The following is a 15,427-nucleotide window of genomic DNA, read 5'->3' as shown; positions in this document are numbered from 1 at the left end:
TGGCAGCCCCAACAACAAGTAGTGGAGGACGAGCCAATGGAGTTCAACTTGATCTCAGACAGCGGTGTCGCTGAGCCATTCAAGGCCGAGAGCAGAGAGACGTTGGACATGATGGTCGTACAGCACTTTGAGAACTTTGAGTCGTTCGTCGAGAACTCCTCACAGACCTTGCCAACTTTTGACGACAACAACATCCTCGCGCTCAAGGACAACACGTTGCACATCGCCAAGACACTATTCAAGAGCGACACGACTACCGTATACAAGGCAGAGAGCAGTACCGACGGCGAGATCGCGGCCAAGGTGCAAAGCCCCGCCGTTGTTTGGGCATACTACATCTACGTGCAGCTGCTTGGTCGCCTGGGTCAGGACAGCCATCTGGCAGCCAGCGACCGCTTCCTTGAGTTCTACTCGATGCATCACTATCGCCAGGCAACCGTGGCCATCCTCCAGTACTTGCCACACGGCTCGCTCCACAACATGCTCAACAAGATGAAGCAGGACCGCGTGACGATGGAAGAGCCTCTCAAGATGTTCCTGGCGATTGAGCTGCTGCGCACGGTCGAGACCATGCACCAGGCCGATATCATTCACTCCAACATCAGCCCGTCCAACATGTTTGTCACTTTTGGTGGAGATGACGATGCCGCACCCGACCAGACTGAGTGGACGCCTGACAACACCAACTGGCGTCGCATTGGTCTCAAACTGGGCAGCTTCTCTCTGTCCATCGACCTGCAGCTCTACGGCAACCAGGTGAGATACACAGCATCGCGCGATGACCTCCCCGCCGACTGTGGCACCGCTCTGCCTGCAGTGCTTGCCTCACGCGGACCCTACTGGAGTCACGACATTGACTATCTGGGCGTGGCACAGACTTTGTACTTTATAGTTAGCGATGGCAATCAGTTGGATGAAGGCGATTTGACTCAAGACTCTGAGGGCCAGTGGCACCTGGACGCGTCCAAGCTGCGAGCGTCTCTCCAGACATCGATGTGGGTGTCAGCCATCGACCAACTACTCAATCAGGCCGAGCAGAGCAGCGCCCTCCTCTGCAAAATCAGGGACAACTTTGGAGCACAACTGGCGTCCAATCCAACCAAGCTCAAGTCCTTCTATCGACAGATACGCAAGCTCAAGATAGACTTTGCTTCGTGATTGATTGATTGACAAATCATTGTATATATTATATAGATTGTGTGATGGATGATCATCCATCACCAACCAGAACAATACATCTTGAAGCAATGCCATGCCTCTCTAACGTATAATCCAATGATCCTCAAGCGTATCGTGTCGCGTCGAGTCGCGTCCAATTTTCTTTCTTTCTTTAGTTTGTTACTTCTTTGGGGTTGAAGTAACCGACTTTGGTGCGGCCTTGGGGGCCTTGGCTGCTGAGGTGGTCGACGCACTCTTGGGCAAAGGGATGGGTGGGATCGATCGAAGAACAAAGAGTGCTGGAGCGATCTCATTGCATGTCTCCATCTCGGCCAGATCATGACCGAATGGGATCTTACCCCAGATGTCCGATTGATACTCCTCCTCCAATGCAACGACCTTGTATAAGTTGTCCAGACGAACATGACCATAATACAATGCCAATGTTACCAAGAATGACTTGGTGCTTGATGTAATCAACTGCAGACATAGTAGTTGCCAATTGCTCAACGATGCCAAATGTTCCTTGATTATCTGTGGGTGGAGGAAAGTGATCAGATGATTGATTGATTGATCGGAATGATTCCAGGTGGGGTTGGGTGGGAGGATGAGTTAGAATCTCGGGTTTGCCAATCACACTCGATCAATCAATCAAACATACCTTGAGGAGTGCAGGTGGATGCTTGGAGATGTCTAGACCAAAGGAGAGATAGAAGGGGATGCCATAGTACTCTGATGCCCAGCTCAAGATGTTGTCGTATGATTCATTCTGAAGAGTCTTCAACTTGGACTCTTCAGGGTCTCTGTTGCACACTGGGTCCGTGGCAAGATGTCCAATCAACTCGTTAATTGACTTTTCTCTCTCCTTGGCATTGAGATCAAGACATGTTGCGGCTGTTGCTGTCAGTGGCAGTCTTGACGGCTTGATGTACTTCTCTTGACACCACCACTCTGCAGCGATTGCAATGGCCAGCTCTCTGTTTGGCACAACGAATTGAGTGCCCATCGGTGTCTTCATTGCTCTGTTATCCAACAAGGGTAGGTAACCACCCTTCTCTGCATCATAGCTATATCCAACATGTTTATACCATCTTAATGATGTTCCATCATGTTTAACTTTTGTTTGAATGGTGAGCGATTGTTAGCCTCACGACAAACATGTGAATGTGATTGATTGATTGATCGATCATGTACGTACTTCCTTCGAGGAGCACATCACCCTTGTACAACTTTGATACAGGTGTTTCCAATGAGCTGTATGCATGTGTGGATGCAAGTCTGCCTGCATACTCCTTTTTCGCTGTGGATGTAGCTGTAGCTGTGGCTGATGCTGTAGTTGTAGTCTTTGTCGCAGTCGATGTGTTTGTGCTGTATTGACACGAGCCACTATTGATCAATTGGAAGATCGTTCGTCCCAATAACGAAGTTGTTGGTAATCTTGACAACATTATTTATATAGGTATGAAGTGAGTAGTAAATGATTGAATGAATGAATGAATAAGTGAATCTGATCAAGCCCTGGTTTGTCGTTTTTGTCCCATAAATTGTAAATCATTCGTTTCTTTGTTTGATTTTAATTATACATATATGTTCATACTTTATTGTTATCTTTATCACCTACTCCACTACTTATAACATCGACATTTGTCATTGGTATACCATCGCAGTTATTATTGTTGTTGTTGCAATGAGTCTTTCTCCAATGATGCCAATACCAATAGTCTGCAACAGGTACATGATTGTCATTGCCAAACACTGATAGGAAGTTGAGTCGGTACATTGATAGAGCGCATACAATGCCCAGACACCATCCCAGGAATACATTGGCAAAGGTATGTCTGTAATCCACTATTCTACTGACTCCTATCAACATCGATCCACTTATACATGACAGTATTAGGAAGTAAAATGCTAGATGACCACGATTGTTGAATGTCTTTAGACGTGCATGTAGAAACAATGCCAGGAATACTAGTCCACAGGCTGACAGTCCTGCGTGTCCCGAGGGGAACGAAGCCATTGCATCGTTAACGTCGTAAAGCTCGCCAGTGCATATCTCTTTGGAATAATATATATGATTATAACCAACTGGTGTAGCTCTGGCTATTGACTCGGTGGTTGGTTTACATCGAACGAGGAAGTTTGGACGAATGCCTCCGATGAAGCATTTGATCACTGCTACCAGCAGCAAGGTGAGTGCCCAGGTCTGTGTGAGGCCTAGGGCAGAGTGATGTAGGTCGTGCCACTTGCGATGGTAACAGCTGACGGTCACCACGATAACAAAGAGCGGTAGTATGTAGGAGATGGCCAGTAGCACGGGGAAGCTGACCAGTTCTTGGACCAGCGGATATGATATATCAGGATCGTTTAAAGTGAACAGACGTCCACGAACCGGAACAAAATAGAATAGGAATGCACCTGTCATCAGTGACACAATTGTGAATGTCCAATCAAACAGATACATCCATATTCTATATCTTCGTCTTAGGCCCATTGAGAACATTGGTAATTTATAATATAATTGTGGATTATATACTTCATCTGTTGTTCCCTTATCCTTATTGTTGTTGAGTCTGTTGATGATGTTGATATTTCCATTACAATTATTACATTGATTATTATTATTATTAATATAATTATTATATTTCTCAATCTCTTTCTCTTTCTCTAATTGTTGTTGTTGTTGTTGGATGGTAGTAATATCTTTACTAAGTTGTCTTTGATGACGATTTATCTTTTCACCATTATTTGATGATGAGTCTATTATTATATGTTGTTGTTGTTGTTGTTTATCATCACCACTATTATTATGATTATTATTTTGATACTCCATGATTGAATATTATTATTATTTACAATAAGTTATCTTTAAAGTTATTTAGAGATAGAGATAGAGTGAATGATTAATGACTTGAGATTGAATGACACACCATGGTAGCATTTATATTACTTTGTTGTTGGGGGATCGAGAAGTAATAAGTGACGTACTAACATTACCCCCCAGGCGTGATTTAAATCAGTGCCTTGTCGTGGGGTCAAGTCTAATTCAATACAAGGTCGCGACCACTCTATCCAACAACACAACATCACTGGCAAACACACAGAATTACCATTGATACCTTCCAAATTCGGACCATAGATCCGTGTGTGATTCGTTGCATTGTAGTAATGGGGGCTTGACTTGGGTCCTCCTAAGGTTTTGAATTCACTGAATGTGTGCAAATACAAAAACTAATTATAAGCTCAGATTAATTAATTGTAAGTCCAAGAAGACCTTCACCCAACAGGAATGAAACCGTTCACACTGCACTTTGACTTTTAAGATAAGAGTTGACTTACTTATTCAACAACAACTACTAATACTACTATTAGTCTCTGATTATTCAGATAGGGATATACTTGAATGCTCGCGATTTGATCTAGATTGAATACTTGCTTGGGATGAACCTTCAATCAATCATTAATTCATGATGATGATCATCATCAACTACTGTTGTTCATATATATCTACTATCTCTGTCTCTATCTCTATCACTATTACTAAATTGTAATTGACAAACATAATGACCTTGTACCCATAGCATGGCTACACCTCAATCTTCACACAAGATGAGTGTGTAGAACTGGATGAAAACTACCCTAGATTTGGAGTTGAGATTTCTGTTCACTTTTTGAATACATGAAGTCAAACAAACTTGAAATTATCTGAAGTTATTGTTCATAACAACAACGAGTCATATAACTTATATATCAGATAATAATAATATAAATATATATATATATATATAAACATGAGGTAAATATCAATTACACAACATCAAACTGAACGATTTAAAATTAACTTTATGTGAATCAATCAATCAATCAATCAATCAAATTATAGTATACATCCAAACGTACAATGGTCAGAGCGCCCAGACAAGCTCTTGATTACAATCGATATGCCATGCACCAATGTTAAGGTCAATTTCACAGCGACTCACTTCTCGTTCTCAGGCACTTCTGGCGACAAGAACTACGTCGTCGAGTTCGATCTGTTCAAGGAGGTCGTGCCCGAGAGCTGCGCCACCAACATCAAAACCAGAAACCCAGTGTTCCTCGTCGATAAGAAGGAGGAAGGCTACTGGAACCATCTGCTTGCCAACAAGGCCAAGTCTCGCTTCGTGTCAATCGATTGGAGCACCTGGAAGGACGAGGACGACCTGGACGAGGACGAGGAGGAGCGCGGAGGCGGCGGCGGCGGCGGTGGATTCGATCCAAGCCAGTTCTCTGGCATGGGTGGCATGGGCGGCGGCATGGGCGGCCTCAGCGAACTGATGAGCGGCATGGGAGGCATGGGCGGCATGGGAGGCATGGGCGGTATGGGCAACATGATGGGAATGCCAGGCATGGAGGATTACGAGGGCGAAGACGATGAGGACCTCGAGGATGCCAAGCTCCCAGAGGACAGAATGGACACCAACGAGGAGAGCAATGCTACTGCCACTGGCAAGAAGGAGGACGAGGAGGAAGAGACCAACATCAACTCTGTCGACTAAACGATCACGTAATGCGTATCGTAGTATCATTCAATCAAGTCTCACACACACATGCGCGCGAGCGAGCCAAGCGATAAGTAATAAACAGCGAAGTCAAACAAGCGACGTTATAATAACTAGATGCATGCATACTCCTACTTGTTGATCACATAAGTAATCTGTGGACACGAAGTATTCGAGCATTGGCTCATTCAATCATTCAATCCAATCAATCCAATCAATCTATCAGTCAGTTTGAATTACTACAAATATGTTATATTATTGAGTTCGTTCCATCTACAACATCAACCAACAACAACGACAATGACAACAACGATGGATGGTCACATCCAATGTTATGATTGAAGATTGCTTGATATCCATGACATCAAGTTAATGTCATCATTCTGATACTTCTTGATAAATGGATGACGCTGGAAGTGTGATGATGTTAGTTAATCAGTTGTGATCCGGCACATGCTGATGACGACTACTTACCAATAGTGACGCAGCGGAAGGCCTTTCCTCTGGCTCCTTTTGTAAACAATCTGATATGAATGAACAAAACTCAACGGAGAATCTGTCTGGCGGAAGGAATGGAACGGGCTCTTTGATGATAAAGTCCAGCAGAGTCCAGAAGTTGAGTCCCATACTCTCGACAGTGAGCATCGTTCCATTGTTGTCGTCGCGAATGTAAGGGTAGCGGCCCAGCGCACACTCGAGAATGGTCAGACCCAGACTCCAAATGTCCGAGTCGTACGAGTAGGACTTGCCACTGATGCGCTCGGGCGACATGTACACAACGGTGCCCACCCAAGTGACGGCCTTGGACATCGTGTCCTGGCGCTGGCTGCTCACGCCAAAGTCCGAGATCTTTGCCTCGCCCTTGCGATTGAGCAGGATGTTTGATGGCTTGATGTCGCGATGAATGAGATGCACCTCCTTGTGCAGGTAGAACAATCCCTGCAGCACGTTGAGCGTCAGCTTGGCCAGCACGGGCTCGGGGATCACCTTGACGCGCTGTAGCAGGTCGGTGAGCGAGCCACCGTCCATAAACTCCAGGGCAATCTGAATGGAGCCCTCGCTGTAGAAGGCGTCGTAGAATGATACAATGTGAGGACAGTGCGTCTTGTACAGTGTCTTGAGCTCGAGGATGATCTGCTTGCGCACGTTCTCTTGGATGTCCAGTGGCATCACCTTGAGTGCCACGTATGACTTTGAAGGCTCGTGATAGGCAAGCTTGACGACGCCTCCCTGTCCCCTGCCCAATACCTTTATAATCTTGAGATCCTTCAATTGGAATGATTGAATATCATAATTTGGTTGCATACTACTACTGTTGTAGTTGTAGTTATTCGTGTTACTGCTACTACTGCTGCTGCTGCTGGTACTACTGCTATTGCTGTTGTTGTTACTCCTCGTGTTGCTCGTGCTCATACTTGTACTACTATTGTAATTGTTGTTGTTGTCGTTACTATTATTATCATCTATATCCATATCCATTGTTGTATCCTCTGTTGTTGATGTTGTCTTTCTTGAACCTCCAGACAGACCTGGATATCTATTTGGTCGCCTCTCCATATATGTACTCTTTGGTGATTCACCCTTAATCAACAGACCTCTCTTATTAATCGCAAGGTCACCTTCTCTAAACGTTCCACTGTTTGTTCTGTTTGAATGAATGAATGAACATCAGTCATCGGGTCAGTAATCAATCATTCATTCAATTAATGACTAGTACTTAGTGAACATACAATGAGAATGGTTTGTTATGTTCTGGTTGTATATTCATATAGTTTGGATTGTTGTTGACCTGTACGACTGAGGCAACATTGTTGCTATTGGTGCCATAAGTATTACCTGTATCAGCATTGGTATTAGTACCACTGATACTGCTCAAGTTGATTCTCAAGCCTGGTTTCCTTTGAAACATCTCTCTATCTATCCTAATATCTATCTATCAAGATATATTATATTATTATTACAACAAAGTAATTGCTTAATTGAATGAAAGATTGAAGAAGGGAGTGTATTCACCCCTTTGCAAAATTTTGCTTTGTGGATCAAGTTGACTAATAGTCATTCATTCTTTATCTGTATATCGTATACCTTGTGAAACAGATACAAGTCAGAATGAAGTACATCCCATACTCTGTGTAGGTATAATGAATCACATCTTAACTCTCTCTGTTGTTCAATTTTAAGTTCGTTGGAATTGACAGAGGACTCATGCGCTTGCAAGTTTCAAAACCATTTCCCTCATCAATTGGATCATGGGCTTTGAATTGAATGATCACTCTACCATTCTGTGTAGAATTGATCTGTAACTTCTACCAAGTTGAAGTCTGAAGTTACCAAAGTATTCTGCATCAGCAGAAACAAGATGATACTGTTTATGTTATATAACATCATTCATCACAAATAATGAATATCAAATTTAACGTTATTACAATTCTAGTTGTTGTTTTGTACATCTTTGGCAATGCACATTGTTCAACTTTAAAGAAGGGTATCTCTTTTGATTGCAAATGTAGAGACATGGATCGGTACTGCAGTCCAGAGTTGCCTCCAAGTTGTTCTGCCAAGCCAAATGCCATTTATCAATGCATGCAATATGGTTATCCACCAGTGATCTCCCAGAATTGTACAAATGGATGCAAGGCCAAGTCCACCACCAGCTATTGCAAGCTACCTCCCTCCGAGGTCACCTGCCATTGTTTCAACTCCTTTAATCGGTGTGGATCTGACTTCCCATCCACTTGCCCGTACTCCTCCGATCCGTAAGTTAACTTTAACGAATATTCAATGTCACTGTTAACAACTCACTGCACAATCTTCAGAATCAAGAAATATACTCTCTATGAATGTTATGGTCTTTTTAGTGCTCCAAGGCCGATGTTTGTTTGTCCATCTGGATGCTATTCCTATGGCGCGGACATGGACTCCAGCTGCAAAAGGCCCCTCTCCTAATAAACAGTTGACGGTCCACATCCACCATCTTGTAGCACTTCTGGATTGTTGATGGCCAATGAATGAATGAGGATGTGTTGTGTGGAAGTCAATCAATCAATGAATGACTTGTTCTTATTCGTATTTATTCGTATGTATATATACACCATCTCATCATCATCTAGATGGAATGGTTGAGAATGGATTGGTTTGATTGATATTATATATTGTGGGACAATCCGGACCACTCTCTCACTCGCTCGCTCAACTTGATGTTGTAGCCATGCCAGCCAGCCAGCCAGCCAGCCAGCCGCCAGAGGACACATCCCATCACATACTCGTACTACATGTGATGAAACACTCATTGTGATGTCTGCGACTGCGACTTCTTAAAGTACTCGATCATTGTTGTTGAAGTTGTTGTCCTTGTCGTTGATACTGATGCTGGTGTTCATGTCTTCGTTAACGCTGTCATTGTTGATGTCCATACTGCTGTTGTTCAGACTGCTGTCATTGCTCTTGGTACTACTACTGTTGTTGTAACTGTTGAATATGCCCAAGTACTTGGACCACTGTGAGCCGGCTCTTGGCGCCGACTTGGACGACGACGACAGGCGTTTGTCGACGTTTCTCGAGCGTCTCTTGTAGATGTGATTGAGAATGGCCAGACCTATCAGACTGAATCCCACCAGCAGTCCCACCAACACGATGATTAGGATGGTCACTTTCTTGGATGGCGCACCCTTGGCTGGATGTCCGCATGCATCAACGTTGGCCACGTCCTGCCACAGAACAGACCCATTATTGTCCAGCAATGATACGTTGTAGCGGCCTGTCACAGGAAACTCGTAGTGTACATCACCCTTGTCGACAGGCTGCACAATTACATTGGTATAATCATCACTGTTTGTTGGTATACGTTGTAGATTTATGGATAATGATGATAGAGCTATAAAGTGTAACTTTAAAGATTGGCATTCTACCGACATTGTTGGCGTGCCTTCTAGAAGTGTGAGTGTCCCAAGGGCATTTGTAGATGTAATCTGTAGTATGACAATGATGCTAAGTATAGTATATAATATTGATGTTGATGCTGTTGATGTTGAAGTTGACGTCATTGTTTGATTGTGTTATATTATTATTAAGTAGTTGTACATATATTGATTGAATGATTGATTGAATGTAGGATGGTAACAACAACAATGATGTATTGTTGGATTGATGGTATGTCTTGGACAACAAACACAGGTGATTCTAAGGTGGATCAGTGGTAGTAGTGAGCTCCCTCCGACTGTTGGAGGAGATGAATGATTGACAGACTGTTGGTCCACCACCCCCCCAGTAACTCTACCCAACAATCAACTCAGGGAAGTCGATCAAGCAGCTGATTGATTGGTGAATGTTGTTGTTGAGAGGCGGGTGTGACCTTATGTGGTAGTCCTTATAAGTCTGAGCCGAGATGAGAATGACACAGTGGCTCTGAGAGAGATGTTAGATGGATAGTACTATCTATGTATCACATTGTTGGGGCTGTTAATGGGGCTGGCTGGACTATGACGGCCAGCCACGTTCATTGCATTGTGTCACCAATCAGTTGATTGGATATTGGTTGAGATTGGTGCCCCATCATAAATTGGGAAGTAACGGACGCAAACATGAAGGTCAAGTTTTGTTGGTGAGGTCGGAGAGTGTGGTGTGGGGTGGGTTGATCGTCTCGAATCAATCAATCAAATCAGCTGATTCGTTTCGCCTCTGACATGACCCCCCACATGAGTGAGCTTGTAGTGTGTGTCGCTTGGAAAACTTGACACTCGTTTGGATGATGGCGCACTCGCACACTGGACTTGGTTGATGGGCAGATGGATCTCAACCCGCTCATTTATCTGATGCTGTTGCCACTACTTCTTTTTCCTCTTCTCCACCAAGCTATGGAAGAACGTCTGTTGATTAAAAGACTCAAAGATATCCTTTTCTTGATCATCTTCGTCTTCGTCGTCCTCCTCCTGTTGTTGTTGTACAACAATGTTTGTCGCTGAAGCTGTTGTTGTTGGTGCCAAAGCTGAAGCTTGAATTGGATTCTGAAGTTGTTGTTGTGAGGACGTCCGACCAATTGGTGAGGTTGGAGCTGATCTTGATCTAATCTGGGAAGTTGAATGTCCTGGCGCAGTGCTCTCCTGTGAGCTCGAGAGTGGGGTGAGTCCATGTCGTCGACGACTGCCACTCCTTCGGACATTGGGACTGGTAGGTTGTTGTTGCTGCAAGGATGAAGTGTTGGCGGCAATTGCATTGTCCAATGGAGTGTTGAGCCTGGTGGTCTCTGTGTCTGGTGTCATCTTTACCATTGGTAGCCCATACTGAATGTTCTCGTTGTACAATGTGATGGGTGGTAGCTTGGACGAGCCTGTCACATCGTCCCCATGACCATTGCCGCTTCCACTTCCACTTCCACTTCCACTACTCTCTCCTTGATCATCTCCTTGATTGGTTATTCCATAATGAACATCATCATCGGAATCTTGAACAGCAGCATGATTATCATTGTTGGCAAGTATTGGACTTGGTGTATCAGGTGTGAAGATATGATGACTCGGGCCAAAGTTGATATCACCCTCCTGATTGCAGTACATCTCATAGAACTTTAGTATCTCCCTATTCCTCTGTAATATCGTCTCTTGTTCCTCAATGAACTTGATCATCTATATTTATCATCCATCATTAGTTAGACAGGTGTCATTCAACTCCTACCTCACATTAACTTACAGATAGTACAACTCTATCCTTTCGGAAGATGAAGTAGAACTTTGGAAAGTAGAGTAGGAAGATGGTACTGAGTACTATGATCTGAGTTGTGATTGTGATCACCAAGAATGTACTGGTTGGAGCATAGAGGAATGAAAATCGCAATGACGTGAATACAACAAGTACTAGGAAGTTGTTATATATCTATCATTTGTTTGATTGAGTCAGTGAGTGATCAATTAATTGGATGAGGGTCATGGCTAATATATATCTTACAAGGATGCCAAGGAACTTGGGTTCATTGAATGTTCCAGGCGTGGACAGGAAGTCCCTGTTGAGGAATATGATGAGACTGGACACAATGTATAGTACGGCCTAGATGTGGAAGGGTGGATGTGAGTGATGGACATCCATGCATGGACATTGACAAAGTATGTATGTATACATACGAGATAACCAATATGGAAGCCAATGTAAAAGTATATATCAGTGTTGTTGCAACTCTTGAATACTTTGAAGTTGTCTAGGTCAATATGTTCATGGACCCTGGCCTTTTGAACTGCCAACTCTGCAACAATAATGGCCTAAATATTGATTGAGTGATTGAGTCAGTTGTTGGAATGATTCCATGATTGATTGAGTGGAGGAACTTGTGTAACATACAACTGGAACGATCATCAATATTCCTAACCTGATGAGTAAGTACTTGGTTGAGATCTAAAGTGATGATTGTATGTCAGTCAATGATTGATTTGCGTGGGTGAGCTATCCATGCAATAACATACCAGTGACTTCTTTTGGAAGTTGAGTTGCTTCCTGATGCGCCATATCCTATACTGCTTGATAACGATTGGGATGATAATGAAGAAGTTGCCAAGCGGTATGAGTACCTCTCGTGTGATGGCACATCCAACGTTCGCTTCCATGTAGGCTAGCGGACACGCCACAACCAGGACAAAGCATCCAAACAACACTACGAGCAAGAATACCGGGTTGGAGTTGACGATCAATGCATTCTTGCGATATAATATCGTGAGAACAAGTGATGCGAGCAGTAGTAGTAGCAGTACGCCAGAGATTACTGCTACAATGATGATGGCTACCTTGGCCACCTTCTCCCTGGTCACGCAGTACATCCTACCCTCGGCGTAGAATGGTGTCTTGCCGACTGCGCAGTTCCTGAACCAGATGGCCTTGTAGACGTAGCCGCCCGTGCCATTGGGGTCCGACCAGAACTTGAGATGGCACGTCGTGTTGGGGATGCCCGACAACTCGATGTTGTACATGTCGGCGCGACCCGATGGTGTGAGGCCGACGCTGGTCACTCCACTCGTGATGTTGAGGTTGGGGCAGTCAGAGGTCAGCGAGAAGATGACGTCGTTGGTGCCCTTGTAAAGGTTGTTGTAGCGGTCGTAGGCAAAGATGGTGGCTTTGATGAAGCCAGGCGTATCGATGACGTTGGGCATGTCCACGGAGAAGTTGTGATACTCGCTGGAAAAGTCCTTGGCGTAGGGTGATTGGTTTCCAATGATGGCGCAAAAGTCACAACGAAAGGGACATATATCGTTGGTGGCGTGGTAGTTGACGGCGCCAGACTGTAACGCTACGTTGTTGGCGATGGTCAGATCACCCAAAAAAGTATTACAATACTTTCGATTGACTGTTCTTGATGTATAAACGAATGGACCTGTCGGGCCAGTGTTGTTCAATATCCTCGAATTGTCCAATATCAAACGTCCAGTGCTATCTTGTGAGAACACGGCACCTTGCTACATTGATTTGATTGATTGAATGAATGGATTGAGTGAGGGATGGAGCGAGTGGAATGGTCCGATTGATGATACATACATATATACCAGTGTTGTTATAGAAGATGGACTTATGGATGTAGTAGTTGTAGTAGTTGTTGCCTTCTAGGACACTGGTAGTCATAAGGTTGGTCTTGAAGTATCCAAGTGTGATTGATATGTTTGATGAGAATGATGTTGATATGATGGTCGAGCCGAAACACTGGTGGAATAGATTATAAGTCATAATAGCATGTGATCGATGGGATAGACTGATCAAAGCACTTGGTGACTGTGCTGAAACAACCTCATTATTGATAAAGAATATGAAGCTGTTTCCAAATGACTTGATGATCTCGCCATGTGTGGCTAATTGGTTGAATGAGTTAGTTTGATTGTTTGATTGAGTAGTTAGTGGATGAATGATACTAACAATCAAATACACATTTGGCCATCACTATAATGGAGTTGGAATCAGTTGATAGGAGTGTGCCGTATTGGTTCTTGAAGTAGACCTCAATGAATTCAAATCGTGATCTTCCAAACAATGAGATGGACAATGTTGTTGGATTGTTCTTTGTATCATTGAATACACAGTACCACATTGATCCTGATCGTGATGCCGATGCCAGTACCGCTGTACCCTTGCTCGCATTGTCTTTGAATATGCATACATAGAACCTGTGTATCACGTGATTGAGTGAGTGTGTGAGTGGGTGAGCGAGTGAGTGATTTATCGATTGATTGATACCAACCTGATCTTAGATATCAGTGATCCATAGATAACACCTGGAGTGTCCGTGGCAAAGTTGTCGTAGAATATGCAGTTGGCGAACCAGAAGTATACATTGTCACTGTGGATGTGGATGAAGTTAGTGTCGCCAGTCAATCACCAACCAATCACTAGTTCGATCAATCAATCAAACAAACAACATACCCTGTGAACAATCCAATGTTTGAGTAGTTATTATCGAATCTACTCATACTGGTTGTGATTCTGCCACCTTGATTCAGTGATTGGACATTGGACATTGGTCAGTTTGGACGTTTGATTGTTTGATTGAGCGAGTGATTGAACTGGCTACAACATACGTTTCATAAAGAATCCACAAAGTACGATGTTGCTGTTGATTGATACTCTTGACATTGTTAATGAGGAGATGAAGTTATAGGCAATGTATCCCTCCATATTGTTTGTATTGATGTTGCACTTGTCCATCGTGACATTGGATCGAAACACTCCAATTAAATTGATGCCAGCACAAGCTTGAACAGACATCTTGAACAGTGATACTCTGGCTATCGTTTGGATGGATGGATGTCAGTTCAATCGCGTACTAAGTTGCAGTGCAAACCATCTTACATGTTGATATATGCATCAGTATGTAGTTGGTGATGTTCCTAAAGTATAGACGGGACCCGTTGAATGTGGACTGATCTGTGATTCGGATGAAGCCAATCGCACGTGGCACTACTCCAGTGAACAGCTGGTGTCGGATGTACGGGTCATCGGTCGGCCCCCGACTGTCCTTGAACGTGATGCCATCGATGATTAGGCTCGACTTGGCCAGGTCGATGAATCGGCTCGATGTGGTGATGGTCGTCTGTCCCGGTGCAGGATCAATTGCTCGTATCGACATGTTGACCCTACTCATCGAGATTGAGTACTCGGCCGATGTCGCTGTCGTATAGTCATAGTGTCCAGGTGCCAATAAATATGTTTGATTCGGATATAATAAGCTGCTGTACAACCTTGTTGCGTACAGAAGTGAAAAGCATGCTGTTGATGCAGATGATGTTGGTGTGGATGTAGTTGTTGTTGTTGATGTTGCTGTTGTGGTTGTTGTTGTTGTTATTGGTGATTGGCCACAAAGACCTTCGTCATGTCCTTGTGGTGATAAGTATATAATGATCGATTGTTGTTGCAGTTGCAGTTGCTGCGAGTCTGTTGAATGATGTTCAAAGAGATAATGATGTTCAAAGTTAGTCAACAAGTTGTTCAAACTTTTGAATTTATGGGATCATCTTTGTACAACCAAAGATGGAAGATGAACATACCTGCCAGCTCCAGGTTAATGTACAATAGAAGGAACAATAACAATAGTTTAGCTCTCATTCTAATATGTGAATCAATTATAACTAATTATTAGTCATAGTTATAATACTATATTAATATAAATGTATATGTATGTTTGTGATTGATGGATGGATTGAAGAAGATCTGGGAAATACTTGTATTAGTCTGATCCAAGTGGAGAAGACTGGTCAGGTCAGGTC

The 15,427-nt window shown here is 43.5% G+C and overlaps 7 protein-coding genes across 7 annotated transcripts; 2 read left to right on the top strand and 5 right to left on the bottom strand.

Annotated features, from left to right (window-relative positions):
* Nucleotides 1-36: 36 nt before the first annotated feature.
* SAMD00019534_096610 (hypothetical protein) lies at nt 37-1,158 on the top strand (the record flags this gene model as incomplete). Its single annotated transcript, XM_012895128.1, has 1 exon — nt 37-1,158. One exon carries the CDS (start codon nt 37-39, stop codon nt 1,156-1,158), a length of 1,122 nt encoding a protein of 373 aa, XP_012750582.1.
* A 180-nt stretch (nt 1,159-1,338) lies between these two features.
* On the bottom strand, nt 1,339-2,606 carry SAMD00019534_096600 (hypothetical protein; the record flags this gene model as incomplete). The annotated part of the gene is made up of 3 exons (XM_012895127.1): nt 1,339-1,692; nt 1,820-2,274; nt 2,357-2,606. 3 exons carry the CDS (start codon nt 2,604-2,606, stop codon nt 1,339-1,341), a joined length of 1,059 nt encoding a protein of 352 aa, XP_012750581.1.
* Nucleotides 2,607-2,776: 170 nt separating this feature from the next.
* On the bottom strand, nt 2,777-3,991 carry SAMD00019534_096590 (hypothetical protein; the record flags this gene model as incomplete). The annotated part of the gene is made up of 1 exon (XM_012895126.1): nt 2,777-3,991. A coding segment is annotated over one exon (1,215 nt), but the record flags the coding sequence as incomplete, so codon positions are not given.
* A 958-nt stretch (nt 3,992-4,949) lies between these two features.
* SAMD00019534_096580 (hypothetical protein) lies at nt 4,950-5,693 on the top strand (the record flags this gene model as incomplete). Its single annotated transcript, XM_012895125.1, has 2 exons — nt 4,950-4,954; nt 5,042-5,693. Coding segments are annotated over 2 exons (657 nt in total), but the record flags the coding sequence as incomplete, so codon positions are not given.
* Nucleotides 5,694-6,031: 338 nt separating this feature from the next.
* On the bottom strand, nt 6,032-7,608 carry SAMD00019534_096570 (hypothetical protein; the record flags this gene model as incomplete). The annotated part of the gene is made up of 3 exons (XM_012895124.1): nt 6,032-6,109; nt 6,174-7,344; nt 7,430-7,608. 3 exons carry the CDS (start codon nt 7,606-7,608, stop codon nt 6,032-6,034), a joined length of 1,428 nt encoding a protein of 475 aa, XP_012750578.1.
* Nucleotides 7,609-9,013: 1,405 nt separating this feature from the next.
* On the bottom strand, nt 9,014-9,613 carry SAMD00019534_096560 (hypothetical protein; the record flags this gene model as incomplete). Its single annotated transcript, XM_012895123.1, has 1 exon — nt 9,014-9,613. The coding sequence occupies one exon, from the start codon at nt 9,611-9,613 to the stop codon at nt 9,014-9,016; it is 600 nt and encodes a 199-aa protein (XP_012750577.1).
* A 909-nt stretch (nt 9,614-10,522) lies between these two features.
* Nucleotides 10,523-14,805, bottom strand: SAMD00019534_096550 (hypothetical protein; the record flags this gene model as incomplete). The annotated part of the gene is made up of 12 exons (XM_012895122.1): nt 10,523-11,320; nt 11,385-11,567; nt 11,640-11,738; nt 11,813-11,947; nt 12,027-12,080; nt 12,149-13,132; nt 13,212-13,519; nt 13,584-13,831; nt 13,906-14,004; nt 14,088-14,154; nt 14,243-14,449; nt 14,514-14,805. 12 exons carry the CDS (start codon nt 14,803-14,805, stop codon nt 10,523-10,525), a joined length of 3,474 nt encoding a protein of 1,157 aa, XP_012750576.1.
* Between the last annotated feature and the right edge of the window lie 622 nt (nt 14,806-15,427).

This window comes from Acytostelium subglobosum (assembly GCF_000787575.1).
Source record: "Acytostelium subglobosum LB1 DNA, scaffold: scaffold23, whole genome shotgun sequence".
Classification (NCBI taxonomy): Eukaryota; Evosea; class Eumycetozoa; order Acytosteliales; family Acytosteliaceae; genus Acytostelium; species Acytostelium subglobosum.
The sequence above is the reverse complement of the archived record's forward strand: the minus strand, read 5'-3'. Positions and strand labels throughout refer to the sequence as shown.